Source organism: Arachis hypogaea, chromosome 8 (assembly GCF_003086295.3).
Source record: "Arachis hypogaea cultivar Tifrunner chromosome 8, arahy.Tifrunner.gnm2.J5K5, whole genome shotgun sequence".
NCBI classification, from domain to species: Eukaryota; Viridiplantae; Streptophyta; class Magnoliopsida; order Fabales; family Fabaceae; genus Arachis; species Arachis hypogaea.
The window spans coordinates 3,075,921-3,096,786 of record NC_092043.1 but is presented as its reverse complement, the minus strand read 5'-3'; the positions used below and the strand labels follow the sequence as shown (position 1 = coordinate 3,096,786).

Sequence of the window (20,866 nt, the reverse complement as noted above, 5' to 3'; positions counted from 1 at the left end):
AATTTAATATTTATATGAATTAAATAATAATTAAAAATACTAAAAGCTATTAGCACCCAGTAGGTTTTTTTTCTATTTTTTTTATGATTGGGGCTCTAAATTCTAAAAAGTATCATTGGCATTTCATCGTAGTTCTAGCACCTTTCACACAAATTGAGAAAGAATAATAGTATTTTTATTAATTCACAAAACTCAATGAAAAAAAATAATAGTATTTTTATTAATTTATAAAACTCAAAGGACACCTTCCCTCAATCTATAGAGAACTAAGTGTGTAACCAGCTAAGAATTAAACAACTTAATTAATTATAATTATTAATTATTAATTTTAAATTTTTTAAATTTAAAATTTAAATAATTAGATACTGATTAATTAAACCTAATTAAAAACTATAAAAACCTTCTCATTATCTTCCATATTAATCTGCACACCCCAACAACAATACACACAAATTCTTTCCCTCATCGTCAGGCTCTCTCCACCATTGTCCTCATGCAAGACGACCTCAAGAAGTTCGCCGCCGACAAAGCCGTCAAGTACGTCAAGTCCGGCATGGTCCTCGCCTCGGCACCGGTTCCACCGCCGCTTTGTCGTTACCAAGCTCGGTCATCTCCTCTCCACCGATCAACCCTCCAACATCATCAGCATCCCTACTTCCAAGCGCACTAAAGAACAAACACGTTCTCTCAGAATTTCGCTCTCTGTCTTCGACGACAATTTCCACCTCGATCTCGTCATCGACGGCGCCGATGAGGTGGACCCGACCTCAACCTTGTAAAAGGCCACGACAGTGCTTTTCCCTGTTGGAGGCTACCTTCGACAAATTCACTGTGGTGGTCGATGAAACAAAGCTCGTGTCAGGACTCGGAGGAGCGACCTTGCGATACCGATGGAGATGGTGCAGTTTTGTGAAAAAGTACAATCTAGTTCAGTTTCAAGAGTTGTTCAAGGAAGAACAAATGGTAGAGAATGCGCTGTTTTTGAACAATTACAAATTTATATAAAAAATATCTATTTAATATAAAAAAACATTCTAATACTTAGTAAAAGAAATGTTTCGCTATAAAATTTTAAAAAAAGCCATATAATTCTTAAAAAAATAGAAATATCCACATCTGTAATACAAAAAATTTGAAAAATATATTAAAAAATATCTATTTAATATAAAAAAGAAACATCATAATATTTAACAGAAGAAATATCATATATATCAACTTATCTTTATTAAAATGAATTTTGAGATCCAATTCATGAGAAAGTTGACAGAAGTTGGTTGGATTCTAGTTGGTTCTCTGGCAGAACTCTTCACTACGTCTAGTCTCTCTGACTCTCTGCACTCTGTAACGGGCACTGTATCGTCCTCTTGGCTCTTGCACCTTTCAATTGCATCTAATCTTTCACCGGTGAATAAATACGGTCGCCATTGGCATTCCTTCAACGTCCCAAGCTAATATAATTTTTCACACATTAATCATTTACCTGACAATTATGTTTTTAATGTTTCCTCGTGGCTCTCGTGGAAGCATTATTGTGCCTTCAGTTTGTTTATTCTTGTTTAGCTTTCAGTCTCTCATTGCACCTGGTCATCTTAGCTTTGCATATAAATATGGCCATCATGCATTATTATGTTCTCCACCAACTTGTCAAAGTTAATAATATCATTAGCATTCTCATTCATTAACACATTAAAGAGCCAAGCTATAAAGGAAGGCTAACGCGGAATAATAATGCCTTCAATCATTGTTGGAGATGATAAACCCTATTCTTTGAGCCTCAATCCCATTCTTTCTGCGTCAGGGGTGAAGGGCAAACCAGTAACTTCATTATGCCAAGAAAGTGATGGCATCCTTGGTTACATTCAATCAGTGATTCACGAGAAACCAGAAACTGAATCACCCTTTATGGTTCTTGATTTAGGGGTGGTGATGGACCTCATGGACCACTGGTCCAGAATGCTTCCAACGGTTCAACCATTCTATGCGGTGAAATGCAACCCTAACCCATCCCTGCTTGGAACACTGGCAGCACTGGGTTCCAGTTTCGACTGCGCCAGCAAAGCAGAGATCGAAGCCGTGTTGTCCCTTGGCGTCTCGTCGGATCGAATCATCTACGCTAACCCATGCAAATCAGCGTCCCACATTAGTTACGCTGCAAGCGTTGGAGTCAACATCACAACCTTTGACTCTAAAGAAGAGGTAAAAAAGATTCGAAAATGGCACCCAAACTGCCAGCTTCTCCTTCGTATAAAACCGCCACAAGACAGTGGAGCGCGAAACTCCTTGGGTTTAAAATACGGTGCACTACTGGAGGAAGTTCCAGTGCTACTCCAGGCTGCACATGATGCAGGATTAACTGTCATCGGAGTTTCCTTCCACATTGGGAGCGGAGGAGCTGACGCTAAAGCATATCACGGAGCCATTGCTGCTGCGAAGAGTGTGTTAGAAACGGCTTCAAAACTAGGCATGCCAAAGATGCACGTGCTCGATATTGGTGGCGGTTTCAGTTCTGGCACAGAGTTCGATGCGGCTGCAATTCACGTGAACGATGCTCTTGAAGCCAACTTCGGAAACGAAGAGGGCATTACGGTAATTGGCGAGCCTGGCCGTTATTTTGCTGAAACGGCTTTTACGTTGGCAACAAAAGTAATCGGGAAGCGCGTGAGAGGAGAGTTGAGAGAGTACTGGATCAACGACGGGATTTATGGATGTTTGAACTGCATAATGTTTGATTTCGCTCGCGTCACGTGCACGCCACTCAGGTGCAGCTCAAAACATGACGGAGAGAAAGAGTCCAAAACTTACTCTTCAACTGTGTTTGGACCAACATGTGATTCCTTAGATACAGTGCTAAGAGATCACCAGCTTATGGAGTTGGAATTGGAAGATTGGCTTGTTTTCCCTAAAATGGGGGCGTATACTATTTCTTCAGGTACCAACTTCAATGGGTTTAGCACATCAGCCATTCCGACATACCTTACATATTCAGCCACCTTCGTCCAAGAAAAAACTATGTTCTAAACAACTCTTTATATAATTCGTGCAAAATAATTTAAGAGGAGCGTCGAGGAGCTAATAAGTTTTGTAATTTGTAATCATTAATTAGTTATTATTGATATTTTTAATAGTGTAAGATTTTAGCTATTGGCGTAAAATTACTCATTTTTTTACTGTTTAAATGCTGGTCAAATTTTAATAAAAATGTTAGTTTTTAGACTTTCTCATAATTTAATATATTTGATTAAATTATTTAATATAATATGTATTAATATTTTAATTATAATTTTTAAATTAAAAATATTTTTATATGAATAATTAATTTATTTTAATTATCTTTGCTTTTTTATTTTGTTTTAAACATTTTGCATTCTCCGCGTAAGCTGACTAATTTTATTATTGATTCACTATCTGAACATTCTGAATCAGTTGGTGTCGGTGTTGTCCTATTCTTTTACTTTCCGCCGTCCTCTAGTTGTGATGTATAAAAAATCAAGACTAAAATTCCTTTTCAATCATGTCCTTTCTTTTAATTTAGACTATTTTTATTTTAACTATTAAAAAAAATTATTAGATGTATGAGCTATTCTAGAAATTAATTTACAAATGTAATAAAAAATCATGTTATTCAATTATATATTAGTACATGGTGTATTATCCACATATGTAGATCTAAACGTGTAGAGACTTACAAAACACAAATCACGTTTTGCATGAACAAAAAAATAGCTGCAAAATACAAGCTAGGCTTGACATAGAGAAAAATTAACTATGAAAACGTATCCCATGTCTCCTGCATATAAATAAGATCGACCATTTAACCATCTTAAAATTGTCCAAAATGCAATTTATATTTGGCAGGTGACAGAAACAAATCGTAAGTTTAGATTGACATGAGCTAGCTAAAAGGTTGCATGTCCGACATGTGTTGTGGGAGAAATCTGAAGGGGGTCTTTATAACGCAAAACGCAAGTGAAGTTGTTTCATTATCGCAAGTTACGATTGACATGAGCTGGGCTGTATATCCGACACGTGTTGTGGGAGAAATCTAAAGGGGTCTTTATAACGCAAAACACATATTATTGAATATCTAGATCATTACCTCAAAAACATATTATTGAATATCTAGATCATCTTCAATGGATAAATATTTTTTATATATTTTTATGATGAATAAATTTATTTATTTCTATTTTAACGGTTAGTTTTATTATTATTATTATTAGAAAAAGCATATTTTTCGACGCAAAAAATCGACGGCTATCACTACTATCGATATTTTTCGACAACTTGCCGTCGATATTTCAAAAAAAGATAATTAAAACTAAAACAATAAAATTGACAGCGTGTTCGTCGATTTTTTTTATGATGTATTAACCCTTTTTCTATTATCATCACATTGTTGACGGAACAGACGCGAAAAATACTTTTATTAACATGACGCCTATTTTATTATTTAAATTATTGACAACGTTTACTGTCATTAATTTTGAACGGTCTAGATTACTTTCTAAAATCAAATAAACAGTGTATATTTAATGTATAAAATAGATGCTTAGGGTGTTGCTTTTTCTTAAATTAAAATTGATGAATTCGCCATCGATTTTTATTACTAAAAACACAGTCTCGCGTCCATGATAAACCACTATTTTATGGTTTATCTTGTACTAAATTGAGTGAATTTTATCAATTATTCATACACTTACTCATATAAAATGCATGGTTTTACAAATCCTTCTAATTTTGTACCATGATGGAAAACATGCTTTCTAAGCCTTAAAATTGTCAATTTTTAATTCTCCTTTATTACCATTTGATACTGTGATGTGTTTGTGAAGTGTTTTTAGAATTACAAGGCATGAATGGTTCAAAGGATGAAGAGTATGCATGTCAAAGTGGAAGGAATGGAGGATCATTGCAATTGATGAAAACTGCAGAGGAGGCTCAAAACCTCATTGACATGGTGGCCAACAACCAATATTTCTTTACTCACCAAAGGCAACGCCAACCATCACAGAGGAAAGGAGTGCTAGAACTGGAAGGAGTGGATACAATTTTGGCTCAACATAAAGTGATGCAGCAGCAAATTTAGCAACAATTTAAACAAATGGCCAAGAGGATTGATGGCCTACAAGTTGCATCAATGAGTGCCACAAACCAACCAACAACTCCTTGGGGGAAGAATGAAGAGAACCAAGAAGAACAACAACAAGAGCAAGTGCAGTATATGCACAACCAAAATTCTGGACAAAATGAGGTGTATGGTAATACCTACAATCCATCTTGAAAGAACCACCCAAACCTTAGGTGGGGAGATGGTCACAACCAGAATCAACAACCATGGAAAAAAAATTTGAATCAAAACACTTCAAGAAATAACCAAAACCACAATCAGCAGAACACTAACCAAAACCCCTACAAAAAATCCCAAAACAACTACTCCACCTCCAACCATTATCCATCCAATAATCAAACCACCAACCAAAACACTTATCATCAACCATCAACACCCCACAACCAACCAATCTCACAAGACTCTCAGAGGATCACCAATTTGGAGATGCTAATGGAGAAGATGATGAAGCACCAAGAAATGACAATCAAGAACCAGGAAGCTTCCATGAAGAATATGGAGAGGCAGATTGGACAGCTTTCCAAGCAAATTGCTATTGAGAGACCATCAAGCTCACTACCAAGTGACACCATTCCTAATCCAAAAGAAGAGTGCAAGGCTATACAAGTAAGGAGTGGAAAGACACTGGTGGACGGTAACGAGGAGGCAACCAAGAAGCCTTTGGACAGCAATAAAGAACCAACAGAAAAAGAGGAAGCTAGCAGCAAGGACATGACAAGCAAAGATATCCCAGAAAAGCTCAAAGAAAAAGATAACCAACCACAAAATTTGAAGAAAGGGAAGCAGATCATGGAAGAGCCAGCTCTAGGGCAGCAGCAAGTGGAGAAGAGCATTACACCTCCACTGCCTTATCCCCAAAGATTCCACAAAGAAGCAAAGGATCAACACTTCCATAAGTTCCTTGAGACTTTCAAGAAGTTAGAGATAAACATTCCCTTGGCTAAGGCATTGGAACAAATGCCCTTGTATGTCAAGTTCTTGAACGAGCTTATCAATAAGAAAAGAAGTTGGGATGAGAAAGAGACCATACTACTTACTGAAGAATGCAGGGCTTTGATTCAAAAAGGGCTTCCCCCTAAGCTTGAAGACCCTGAAAGTTTCTTTCTGCCCTGCACCATTGGGAGATTGACCATCAATAAGGCAATGTGTGATTTAGGAGCAAGTATCAACCTAATACCGTCTTCTTTGGTGAAAAAGCTGTGTATAGAGGAAGTTAAGCCAATACAAATGTCTCTGGAACTGGTAGACAAGTTAGTGGTATACCCCAGGGGTGTGATTGAAAACCTTCTAGTCAAGGTAGACAAATTCATATTTTCTGCAGACTTTGTGGTTTTAAATTCAGATGAGGATGAAGGTGATTCCATATACTAGGGAGACCTTTCTTGGCCACTGCTAGGGCCATTATAGATGTGGAACAAGGAAAGCTAACCTTTAGAATGCATGACGAAAATATCACCCTGAATGTATTTTCAGAAACACAGCTCAGCAATGAAAAGAACGACTACAATGGGATTGACAAAGGAGTCTTGCAATGGAGGGAAGAAACTAGCAAGACAGTTGATAATCACCTTCCAAGACAAGAAACAAACAATGTAGCAAGGCAAGAGAAGACTGAGACTGTGCAAAAGAAAGAAGGAAATCAAGAAGGAATTAGAATGCTGATTGAGAAGGGGAGCCCAAAAACAAAGGTTGCTGTCAGAGAAGAAGGAGTAACAAGAAGAAGAAAGAAAGGCAAGAAGAAAGCTCAGAAGGGATGGAAAAACAAGAAAATCCCAACTGAGGGGTTCTCCAAGGGTGATGAAGTGCAGTTAATTTATCAGCAGTTGGGAACAAGCCAACAAATCAATGATTACTACACTGTATGCAAAGTACTCTCACTTGAGCATGTTGAAATTGAGCATCAAGGAACAAAAAGGAAGCTCACAGTAAGGGGAGACAAGTTGAGACATCACAGCCATCAACCGCCCTAAAGGGGAGTCCAATGTCAAGCTAATGACAATAAAGAAGCGCTTGTTGGGAGGCAACCCAACCTGAGGTAGTTTCGTTCCATAGTTTTTTTTTTTAATAAGAAGGTTAAATGATTAGTATGTATTTCAAGAAGCTAAGTTTGGTGTTCCACACCAAAACAAATTAAGAGAGAATGAAGCATTCTAAGTTTGGTGTTTCACCAAAAATTTGATCTAAAGATACGTTCTCATTTTTTTTCATAATGCTAGCTCCAAGCAATCAGACAAATCATTCAACCATTTAATTGTTTGTTTCTAGTCTTATTGCCTTTAGCAAAAGTACAAGGATTTCACATATGGTTAACTTGTTGCATCAGAGGCAGTGGCAATGAATTAAGTTTGGTGTTTCCACACCAAAATAAATCCAAAAGACACACTCAATTCATGCATACTAACCATTCACTTAAGGGCTTGAGAAGCAAGCAATTTTTGAAGATTATGCAGGAAATTAGCTAATATTGGAAGATAATCTGCATAATGATAAAAAAGGGGTACAACAGAAGGAGGAATGAAAAGCTGCACCCCAACAGGTTGTGTCTGCACTTAATCCTTGTTGTTAAAGAAGCAATTTATTTGGGAATTCTTGTATCTTGCTAAAGTGTTCATTTGGTTGCAAGTGAAATTAATTGTCAAAAAAAATAAATAAAAATAAAAATAATCTGCATAAGTGTTTGTTATTCATCACTTAGCTTTGAATTTTGTTTTGTTTCCCATATGCCTGAATAAAAGAGAAATGTTTGAATTAGAAAGTAAATATCCAATGTTGCATAAGTTAGAATGAAAGTTAGTGGTGGTATGTCAAAGAACAAGGCTAGGCACCAATAGCTTGGACCCTAGGACACATGCCTGTGGTGCTTTTGTGCTAGGATATGCTTGGACAAGTAGGTTCTAAGGAGTATTTCAAAACTTGGCCACTTAGATCAACTGATTTGGGATTGCCAACTGAAAGTCCACAATAAAGAGCAACCTAGTTACAAAGCACTTAGTTATCTAAAGAGATGCTGGGCGTCAATGATCCTAGGAGAAAAAGGGTGAGCCATGTGTCTGTAGTGAAGAAATGTTGAGCAAAAATAAAGCCAAAGGCTGCTGCAACATTTTCCACCAAGCCTTCAATGAATAATAAGCTATTTAAGCAAAATAAAGAAAGAAAAGTTAGCAAGGGAACAAGCAAAAATGAAGCCTTATAGGAGCAAGCTTAGTAAGCCTTTGAGGAAATATCTCTTATGTAACAGCAAGCAATAATTGAGTTATCATTGTCTACATAAAAACTCCATGAACCAAGTTCAACTATAGGCTTAATAAAGATATGGATGCTTCTCTTTTTCATTTCATTTCCTCTTATGTTTGATGCTTGTTTGGGGACAAGCAAGATTTAAGTTTGGTGTTATGATGACAAGTCATCATATGCTTGTTTTCTAAGCTAATTTCACTTGTTTCATTAGTTTTTATGCACTTTCTTGCATTACAAGTAGGCAATTTGGAGTGGAATTGCATGGTTTCCTTGAATCAATCAACCACCCTCTAATTAACACAAAATCATGAAGTTTGAGCTAAAATTAATTAATTTTAAATGAATTTTAAGCTTTGTGAATTTTGTGATACTTTGATTGGTTGTTTTGATTGATTGTAGGAGAAGAAACGGTTGAAAAAGAAATTTTGGGCACACTTTTTGAAGAAAAAGCATGCTTTAGACCTTAGGCCACGCTTTGGAAAGCGTGACCTAAGGAACCAAAAGCGTGGCACAAGAAACCCAAGGTGTGGCGCATGCTCAAGGGAGCAAGGAAGCATAGCGCTCAGTTAACTAAGTTAACTGAGCGCCAGTCTTGTGCACCAAAGGAAGCAAAGCACCAGCCCAGCATCAAACCAAGGCCAAGGAAGCATCAACGCTAAGTTAAAACATTTTAACTGAGCGCCCAAGAGAAAGCAAGGAAGCATTGGCGCTCAGTTAAATTGTTTTACCTTTATCGTGCCTCTCCAAGAAAGAAATCAAAGGAAAATGGCAAAAGTGGGGAAGCCAAGGATCGAACCATGCACATGAGGAATGAGGAGCGCTATTCTTCACCAAGAAAAATGCCAAAATGCTCTCTTCAAGGTTCAAACCATGCACCTCATAGAACCAAGGGAAGGAGCACTCCACTTGGCCAAGGAAATAAACACCAAAGTGCAACCCTCCAAGCTCGAACCAGGAGCCTCAACCTCACCATGCAAGGCGCTACATGAAGAGAAGGGGCGCTCAGTTAAAACATTTTAACTGAGCGCTACCCTGATTGCATGCCTCAAGGATGTTGTACGCAACATATGGGCCAAGAATACAAGGTGGGGCGCTCAGTTAAAACATTTTAACTGAGCGCTACCCTGGAGCAAGACACGCACAAAACCTCCAAGCAAAAGCAAGAAGTGAGCACTCAGTTACCTTATTTAACTGAGCGGTTCACTGGGAGGTGCACCATGGTCCAAATTCCATCCAATTGCCACTTTGGATCCAATTCTCCATCAAATGAAAAGCCCACTCCAAATTCCAAAAATCAAAAATAGAAAGTGTATAAATAGGACTTAGTTTGATTTAGATAGGACTTTTTTTACTTCATTAATTTTACTTTGAATTTTTCTGTGCTCTGGAATTTTCATTAGCTGTGAACTTGGAATTGAGAATTGGGATTGAGAGCTAAGTTCTCTCCTCCTTGTTCTCTTTTGCTTTCTTTTGCTTTTCTGTTTGTGAGTTGTGGATAGAGATTGAAGAAATTCTGTTTCAATCCTTGATCTACAATTCATCTTTGTTCTCTTCTGCATAATTCTAATGAATTGTGTTTTGAATTCAGATCTCTGATTTTATTTCTGCTTTCTCTGTTATATTTGCTGTCTTCTCTTGGAATTTGAATTGAGATTGAAAAGCTTTACTGATTCTAAGTTTGAGAATCATCTTTTACCTCTCTTCTCAATTATTCCAAGAAGTTGATCTAAGTTTCTTCACTGTTTTTATTTTCTTTTCTTCTGCAATTTCCTCTCTGATTGAACCAAGGGAAGATTTGAGATCTAGAACTGTTATCTAGTCTCACTGAGCCTCTGAGCTCTTGGCTTTCTTTGCTAGTTCATGCAATTGAGTTGAGTTTACTTTCTGTTTGATCTTCATTCAAATTCTATTTAGATCTACTGTGTTTAATTCAGTTTCCTTACTTTCTGTTGTTAAATTCTGCAATCCCAGCTCCCTGCACCCTTTATTATTCAGTCAATTTATATTTCTTGCAGTTTAAGCTTCAACTATTTACATTTCTTGCAACCTAAGTTTTAGTCATTTATATTGCACTTTAAGATTCAGCTATTTTACTTCTTGTCTCTTTAATTTACTGCAATTTCCCCTTCCCCTTTTACAATTCATGCAATTTTGCTTCTGCTGCTACAAACCAATCACATCAATTCTTGTTTGGTTGACTAAATCAACCACTAAAATAAAATTGCTCAATCCTTCAATCCCTGTGGGATCGACCTCACTCATGTGAGTTATTATTACTTGATGCGACCCGGTACACTTGCCGGTAAGTTTTGTGTTGGATCGTTTTCCACACATCAGTCCACGCGTGCGCATCGCTTCCATCTTTCAAAACATTATTTTCCTGTGTTCCTTCCACTTTTGCATGCTTTCTTTCCATTCTCTAAGCCATTCCTGCCCTAGAAAACCTGAAATCACTTAACACATATATCACGGCATCGAATGGTAATAAGAGTGGATTAAAATTAACAAATTTAAGGCCAAAGAAACATGTTTTCAATCAGCACAAAATTAGGAAGAAAAATGTAAAACATGCAAATTATATGAATAAGTGTGAGAATAATGAGTAAAATCCACTCAATTCAATACAAAATAAACCATAAAATAGTGGTTTATCAGGGGTGAATCACAACTCCACTGTGAAAATAAAGCTACAGAGACGAGTTTGATGTGTTGGAGACCAAAATCTTGAAGTCATTAGTTATATTTGAGTGTGCCACTCATTAAACCCTAAAACTCAAATAAAATAGTATCTATGGTTTTAATCTCATTTATCCAAATTAAAAGTAATAATGACTTATTTAATTCAATATTTATGACAATAAATGAGATCACCATTATATAAGTCATTTAATGTGAAATTACTTAATTTGCGATTATAATTAATATATGTGTTACCCATAAATATATTAAGAAATAATAATTTACTAACAATCTTCCACTTGGACTATACATATATATTTTCCTGAGATAATCACATCATATAAATTTTATGCGCACATCTGAATGTTATTTCCTTGATTACTTTAATAATCTGGTCTATCTCATGTATTAGTTATGAAATTACCGCAACTTTTATCACATTAGTGTCGCAACGAAACCATGATGATCGCCATACTAAAATACTCAACCACATAGATCAAATTTGGATGAGAAAATTCAGAAATTACATGAAAAAATGATCTCATTCATGCCTATTTCCAACTGGTTCAACTTGAATGAAAAATTTATTTTATTCGGTGACAGACTCAAATGAAACTACAACGGCAACGCCCGGGCTCATAGCGACGGTGAATAAGTGATGAGTCTGTGGAAGAAGAAGAGAAGAACTTAACAGACTCACAATGGGAGAGAAAGAGAGAGAGAGTGGGGGAATTTACCTAGAAAAAAGGAACTCGGAAGGAGAAAGGTGGTGACGGACTCAACATCGACGGTAACAGGATAAGCAGCGATGGCGACATAAGCTGTGAAGGAAGATGGGAGCTGTGAAGGGGTAGGCGACGATGGGCTCAGCAACAATGATGACGGGAGCTATGAGATTTTTTGTGAAGAAGCCGAGAAGAAGAACACACTGAGTGAGGATGACTGGGTTTCTCTTGCATGGCTATAGAGTATGGACTGAAGTTGTGAATCACTGAATCTGTGATGTGAGGCAAATCCTAATTCCTAAAAAGTGTTTATATGTATATATCCGGGACAGATACACCCTAAACCCGACCATGTCCTGTCCTAAGCAAAATCTATCCCGACTCAAGTCAAGTTATTACCCTCCCCAACCGGGTATGGACGGGTCGAATACTCACGTATTCGAGCACTCCTGTCAAGTCTAACCACGTATTGATGCTCCATTTATTAAGGGTTTACCACTAGGTAATGGATTGTTACACACACAAAACGAGATTCTAACTCCTAATAATTGTTTAAGCGGACGAGTGAAATGATCACTCAATAAATTCAAATTGATTAAGACAAATACTAATTATTTTTAATATTTTAATATTAAAAATCCTAAGAGAGTAATTTTAATTATAACTTTATAAAATATTTATAATAATAATTACAATATATATTTTATATAATTTTTTAATACAAATTTTATATAATTTTATATATTATCCTATACAGGATAAGGGAACATACAATAGTAATAATATAATAATACAATAAATATAAACTAATTAATAAAGTATTAAAATTTGACAATGATAATTATTTTTATAAAAACAAAATAAAAGTACTTAAAATAAAAAATAATTAAATTTTATATAATTATTTAATTATACTAAATTAATCGGTTCGACCAATGATTCATCGGTTAAATTAATAACTCAGTGATTCAATAATTTTACTGGTTCGATTTTTGGTTCGGTTCCGACAACTATAATATTTGATATAATTGTTATAGTTTGATATAATTGTTAGATAGAATAGTTTAATTTCATTAACTTTATTGAATCTTCAATGTGTATTTTATTATTTTTTGTTAACTCTATTCAATTTGATTAACTATTTTAAATGTGTATTTTTTGACGGTTCATATTTTATTTTTTTGGATTACCTATTTTATGATAGGAACATTTAAAGTTGTTTATAAATTATAAATAATTTATTGTATGAAATTATAAAATTTTATTTTTTTAATTTAATAATTATTAAATTTAAATATTTAAAAATATATATTAAATTTTTAATAATTTTATTATATATTTAATTAAATCGATTCAACTACTTAATTGAATTATTAAACTAATCACTTATTCGATTTCGCAATCAATTTGGTTCTCACAATCTTTTTCATGACTCTACTCCATCCATTGTATTATATAAAAATAGAGATGTTCAAAATCTTATTCATACCTAAAAAAGAAATTACTAATTAGAGCCATCAATGACCAATTAGTTAAATATAATAATTCCATCAACTCAAATCAACTCAATTATAATACTCAATTATAATAACTTGTTAGGATACCTAACACAATCACGTATTTTACTTTTTTTAATTTTTTATTTATTAAAAATAGAAAAATTTAAATTCGTAATTTTTTAAATAAATATAAAAAAATTATATTATTTAAACTATAATTCATTAGTTTTTTTTTTAAATTAAACCATATTATTTTTTAAATTTAATCATCACCATTATCCCAATATTATGAGAACACAATAAATAATTTATTATATAATCTACTATCTGAAAATTCTTCAATTACACACTACACTTATTATATCTTTTTCAAAAAATTAATCAAGTTCGCCTGACACGCTAAAAAATTAATTGAATTATTATAGCAATTAAGATTAAGAATAACACACTAAATTTATTCATTACTAGCGGTTCAACAGCCTAGCGTCATGTTCAGCTGTTTTTTTTTATTATTTTTAAGAAATTAATTTTATTTTTTTATTAATATATGATTTATTTTTTAAATTTATTTGATAAGAATTTTTTATTTTAATATTAATATGATTTTAATATCATATTTTATTAAAATTAAAATTATTATAAAAAATCTTTAAAATATTAAATTATAAAAATACACAATAAAAAAATAATATAAAATTGTCATAGTTTAAAATTCTAAATAATATATAAGGTGAAATATCCGATAGAATAGATTTATATTCTCAATTATATACTTAAATAATATACAAAGAGTATTTTTAAAATAATAATGTTTCTAGTGTATTTTTTCAAAAATTTTGAATGTCATCTATTAATTTATAATATTTTTAATTTAATTTTTTCAGCCACTTTTTATTGAGTTAAAAAAATATTTTTATATTTTTATTTTTAAAATTATAAATTTAATGTCAATAATTAAAATTAATTATAAAAAATAAAATATTTTAAATTATTTAATATATGTAAAAAATATAAAATATAAAATAATTAAACTTAAATTGAGAAAAGTAAAAAAAATTATATTATTATTATGTATAATATAGTTAAGATAAAAATTTACTAACATTGTTTACAAATTAGTTATTCATATATTAAATTTATTTATTTTTTCAATCTTATTTAATTTAAAATAAATTTAAAAATTTATATTCAAAATATTTTTTATCTTTATCATTAATTCTAATAGATAAAAAACTATTTTTTTAATCTTATATTAAACATCTTTAATTATTTTTAATTTTATTATTATTTTAAAATTATTAATTTTTATTTTGATTATATACGTTTTTTTTTATTTTTTTTACATGTATAATAATTAGTATTGTCTCATCATTACTATTATGTTGCCTTGTTTTATTTTCTTTCCTTATTTTTTTTTCTATTAATCCCAACCGCAATCAATTACTACCGTACTATTATGACGGCTCTGATTTTTGTTCATCACTTTGATCTATAGCTATCCATTGTATTAACTTTTGAGTTGTTAAAGATTTGCTAAAAAAATTATTTTTTTTATTTGATTTAGATATTTAGATGTATAACTATTATATAGATATTTATTTTTCATAATTGCTTGTTAAATCATACTTTATCATTTTAAGAAAAATTTAAGATCTCAAGCATTCAAAAATTTTGTATAGAATAATTAAATAAAAAATAAAAAATCTATAAGTTATTTAATTTTTTTAATATATAGAATAATTAAATTTAAATTAATTTAGGTATAATACTAAAATTATTAAGTTGTTTTTATGTGTAACAATGAAGATAAAAATTTATTTATTTCTCAATTTTATTTAATCTAAAGCAGAGATAAAATTTTATATTTAAATCACTCTTTTCTTTCGCATAATTTTAATAGCTAAAAAACTTTTATTTCTAATAATTTATATTCAGTATTTTAAATTATCTTTAGTTTTATTATTTTTTATAATTTATAATTTTTATTTTTATTATTCTTTATTTTACCATTTTAATAATCTTATGATTGAGAGTGAGCAATTTTTTTAAATTTTTTTATTGTTAAAAGTGAAGCAGTTACATAATTCTTCTGTGGATTATTGCAGAGTTTATAGAATGTGAGAGTACGTGACTAAGTATGTAGATTTAGATTATAAAAATAAGGATAAAATAGGAAAAAAGAATTGAATATCAAAGCCTCCGTATTTCCATTATGGGTCGTTCTACGGTACATATTCAAGTTCATACAGATTTACAGATTTTCTGTGTAAATGAACATAAGATTGACACGTCGCTCCTTTGTTGCAAGGCTTGTCTCATGGTTGATGTTAAGTGTGGCTGAGCCGTTAGCCGTGGGCGTTCGTGCGCAAACACTGGTGCTGGATCTATTGAGGTGGGCTTTGGGCACATCAACAAAAACTGAGTATCCAAAGAAGAAGTTTTTTTTTTTTTTTTACTCTGTGAATAGAAAAGTAAAAAAAGGAGAAGCGATGTCGGCCTGCATCCATGGAGGGTGATCAATTGAGGAAGATGTTATCCCCAGAAACGAAGACCTAGGTTTCTGTGAGAGGGATAAAGCCGCTGAAGGCTTGATGTGGTGGAGGGTCAACACTGGAAACCCTCTACGATTGAAGTTGCGGCGTCATGTCTTATCCCGCGATGGTTGCGTATTACCGTCAACCGCTCCGTTGGGGGCCGAACCGGAAGCTGCTGCTGTTCTAGTTGGGGCCTTATCGTAGGTATGAATTTTGTTATTTTTGCTCTGTTGCATTATGTTGTATCCAAAACGGTGTATTGCTTCTTGCTCTATGTGGTTCGAGCATTGGTTGTGTTGAATTGATTAGAATCCATAAATTTGTTGATAAATTTCGTTTCGATGTTTTTGGTTTTCGAACTCACTTAGGATCATGAGTAGCTGGTTTATCCGACTCTATCTTTGTGAATTTTACTTTCCTTGTCACAACGCTTTCAACCAGACTTCGTTGCCCACTTTTCGTGAATATTTAACTTCCTTTGGACTTTCTTCCTTTTGAATTTCTATCAATGGAATGCCCAGTTATATCAGTTAACCGTAGTACTGAATGCTGGTAGTAATAGACTTATGGGATTATTTACACTTGCTTAGTCTGACTCAGATTTGTTATCTCTTTTTCTCTTTTTATGTGAAACGTTGTAGTGTTCCTGCCATTCCATAGATAGCCATTGTATAGAATACAGGACGTCATTCATGTACCCGATGGATAGCCATTGTGTAGTCGTCACCGCTATTGCCTTATACTACATTTCAACAAAGGAGAGTTACCTGTAAGCACATATTAATATTATCATCTGAGGTGATATTTTCTGCATGTTGCTCATGCTACTTCCTGTCTCATTTTTACTTCTAATTATTTTTTGCCTGCCTCTTCATTTTGAATTGTTTTCTATTATTTGTCAAATCTTAACATATACTCTACTTTCCATTTCCACCATATACTTGTTGTTTTGATCCACTTATGTTATTTTGGAATTTTCTAGTTACACTCCCCTATCTGGATTTTATGGAGTTATATCTGGTTTCTTGGTTGGCATTAAGCAAATTGTACCAGATCAAGAGCTTCCTCTCATCAAGATAAAAGCAAAGGTTTGATACAATTCCGCTATGTCTTCGAAGTTGTTACTTTCCCGCAACGATAGGTTTATGTTACCACTTCCATGTCTCTTAAGTGATTGCCGTCGCCATTACCTTCTAGAGAGAAGAGGCCGCAGAGTATCTTCCAACCAAAGTGTCTGACACATATATAAGCTGGATTTACCTTAGATATTAGCAGAGAAAACTAGAGACAAAAATTAGAGGTGACCCAAGTGAGGATTTTGCATTCTCCTCTTTTTTCCCTGATTTTTAAGGTAAACTCTGGGCGCATTGCTGGAGAGTCACAAAAGAGAGATGCTGCAGAAAATGTATAATTCCTCAGCTTTTGTAAATTGGGATCGGTTTAGTCAATATGAAACTATTATAAATGACATTTTCGGAAGGGGTACATTAGTTACAACAATTTTGTGTAGTCATGTAACATTTTTATGTGCATTTTCCATTGGACAATGATATTTGTGAATCATAAAATTTTTTCTTTCTTCTGTTGGATAAATATAATTGACTCACATATGTACTTAACCAACATATAGAATAAAAAGATTCGTTGTATTTGTTATACCCATATCAATAGTAACTTTCTCATGCATCCAAGTTTTTGCTCTCCTTGGTTGTTTTGTTATCGGTAACCTGGCATATTAGGTATTCTTTTTTTTTTGAAAAATAAATCAATCGTGTACCATGTTACATGGTTTTTGGAAAATATTTCATCCCGCGGATTCGTGAAAAATTATAATGTTTAAAAGAAAATTTGCATCTATATTTTAATCAAGACAACCACGCAATCCAGTTTTGAGAAAGTAGAGTTGCTTGGAATAAAATAGTCTCTTAAGTTTTAACACAGTTTCATAATTAAGATTAGACCCCAAAATCTGTATAAGCAAGTACAGTCCTTACCAAAAAGATTGCAATGCTAAGTCTCAAAGTCAGGACATAATGCAGTAGAATTTTATCTGTGTTTCTACCTAAATAATGTACCTAAAGAATGTAAATGTTGCTTTAGTGGACAGAGAATAGCATATTCTAGACTAGAGTTAAGATTGCATATTGTAGAATATAATTCATAAAGAAGAGGAAGAAAACATTTATTAGAATATACTCAAATCTCAAACCTTATGATACTTCACTGAAAGGCAATTCATGTTTAAAAAAATTGCACAAACAAGACAAGAAGCACACTGGCTCCATTTTGTAACTCCAAAATGAATGAACAAATGGGAATGAGTAACCTATATTTGGTTGAAGAGAGTTAACAAATTGATAAGCATAACATAAGGTTACTTAATCTCCGGCTTTTCTGTATTCTGGCTTCAGTTCATAAGTGCCTTGATTAATTCCTTTGTTATTGTAGACACACAGATCTTTAAGTATATCTTTTAGAAATTGCTGCAGAAAAAAAGTGTGTTAGATCCAACACCTCGGTTATATAAGGCACTACTGAAACTATATATTTTGCTAAAAATAAATAAATAAATGCCAGGTGGAGAGATAATAGTGAATTTTTTTCATATCCATGTGTAATCGTGAGATATATACCAATGAGATCTAATGATATATATATTTTCTTTGAACTAATGAAATCTACCTGACACATTTAAGCCATCCAATTGCATATGTATTGAGCATCTAGTGTACATGCATAACCACTATAAGCAACAAATTCCTCATGGTAGGAGATTAGACTCTATGTTTCTGATGATTGCTCCATAAGATTATCATAAAGTAATATCCAATAGACTAAATCTGGATATTAAGAGAAAGATATTAGTCAAAGCACATACTTCAGGTTGCTCGGTTTCTTGTATGAAATTTCTTAAACTCCAACACACGCGGCCTAACGCCGCTTGATAGGCCTCCCACAATGAAGATGCCGCCCAAAGGTGCTTGTTTCCGTCGCTGCCACTACTCAACTATTGCAGGTTCTTTCCGCCGATTGATCTTCCCCTCCGATGCTAAGACCTGATGCCGTTCAGAGCAACTCCATAACTGCAGTGTTTGGTCACACCCATGAGCAACTTCGAAGATATATTTGGCCCTACAGTTTCAACGAGTCCACCCACCATAACCAAAAACGAAACACAAACAGCATCGGCCCAGCCCAGTTGTGTCAATCTAATTGGCGATCTCTCAAATTGGCCTTTTCATTGAACTCTAAACAAAAAAAAAAAAAAAATTAGGCCCATTATTCAATGATTCCATTAGCCGGCTTCCCCCTCCAACTAGCATACCAGACAAGCCTACAAAGCTCTGCTAAGCTTGTTCCTTCAACCCAACGGCTTGCCACTTGTCAACATATTCTTCGATCTATATAAATGAATCTGTACTGTATAACTGACCTTTCATTATATATTGTTATAGATATATTAGTAGACCAATAAAGTATATGAGTACATGTAAAAATCTTCCTATAGAATATTAAAAATTTTAAAATAGAAATGTCGAATTTTTATGTTAGGTTTAAGATTTAAAAAATTATTTTCAGTAAATTTTATTTTTATGAATCAAAATATTTTTATTTTAATTTCTACCTCCTCTTTAAATATATTTAATTTTTTAATTGTGCTATGTGTATATTAAAATCAGCTATTAAAATTAGTCATTAGTATAAAATACATATTAAAATATAAATAAACATTAAAAATAAATTAGAGTACACATATATTTATACACAAATAAATTGATAACTGATTTTAATGGCTGATTTTAGTGACAATTCACTCAAATAAAATTTTTGAAAACACGTTTTATCAGAATATAACATTGTAAAATTGAAGACGCAATTATAACTTTCACTACTCTATAAAAACCGTACTGACAACAGCGGACTAAGAATACACGTAAACTATTTACAGTAAGCTGCGGTTTACGTTGTTTAGCGTGCAAGCAGAATCGCTAGAAGCAATAACAATTTTTGAAAAAAGGAGATAATACAAAAATTGTCTTTCTAAATGAAGAGAATAATGTAAAAATGGCTATACATAACAGCAATTTTTAAAAGAGGGAATAATAGTAATTTTTGTGAAATTTATGCAAAGCTCTTATTAAATATCTATCACTTATCTAAAATCTTTATCCATATGTTATGTTTTTTATATAATATGATATTTTTTCAGTAGAGTTTGAAATAATTTATAATATGATTATGTTGATTGGTAAAAACAGCCTTTATATCATTATATTATATATTGATCTTATGATGAGAGAAAACTGAGATAAGAGGGCTTTTATATATATATATATATATATATATATATATATAAAAGACCTAAATTTTTTTGAATTTTTATGTATATCTTGTCTTTTACTTTATCTTTTATATGAGACAAAATTAGCAATACCTGTAATGAGATTGAATCAAATATATTATATAATTAAAATATTGAACAATTATGTTGATAATGAATTTTGTGTTTTATGTTTATTGTGATATTTTTTGTTTAAGACAAAAAAAATATTTTACTTCATTCAAAATAAAATATAAAACTTGAAATTTAAAATATAAAAAATGAAAAATTCTCAAATTTCACAGTACAAGAATACAAGAAATAGTATTTTTTTGGGATGCGAAAAAATCTAAATAAAAATAAAATAAAAACTGATATTAGGAAATAAAAATAGTAAGTAAAGTAAGAATGTCCTGTTTTTTACTAATGTGAACTATTTTATTAAAAGCAAATTCATTGGACGTTTTGTAAAAAAAATTGTGGGTAGTATTTTTGGCAAAAACGTCTATAAATTCTTTTTTTAATCTTTAGTTGAGTTATTCAATCACAAACGCAGAATAAAATTAAAAAAAAACTCAACAAAACAAAATAAATTGAGCTAACAAAATAATAACATCTAAACATATAAGAGATTTTTCAAAATCACATCCCGATACACACTAAACCAAATCAAAGTCATTCCCTCTAACCAAACAATATAAAGCCAAAGCTCCAATTCACAGACAAAAAATAAAAATAAAATA

The 20,866-nt window shown here is 32.5% G+C and overlaps 1 protein-coding gene across 1 annotated transcript; it reads left to right on the top strand.

Moving 5' to 3' along the window:
- Positions 1-204: 204 nt before the first annotated feature.
- On the top strand, positions 205-3,137 carry LOC112705677 (ornithine decarboxylase). The gene has a single exon (XM_025756574.3). It carries the CDS (start codon positions 1,729-1,731, stop codon positions 3,016-3,018), a length of 1,290 nt encoding a protein of 429 aa, XP_025612359.1. The 5' UTR covers positions 205-1,728; the 3' UTR covers positions 3,019-3,137.
- The last annotated feature ends 17,729 nt before the right edge of the window (positions 3,138-20,866 follow it).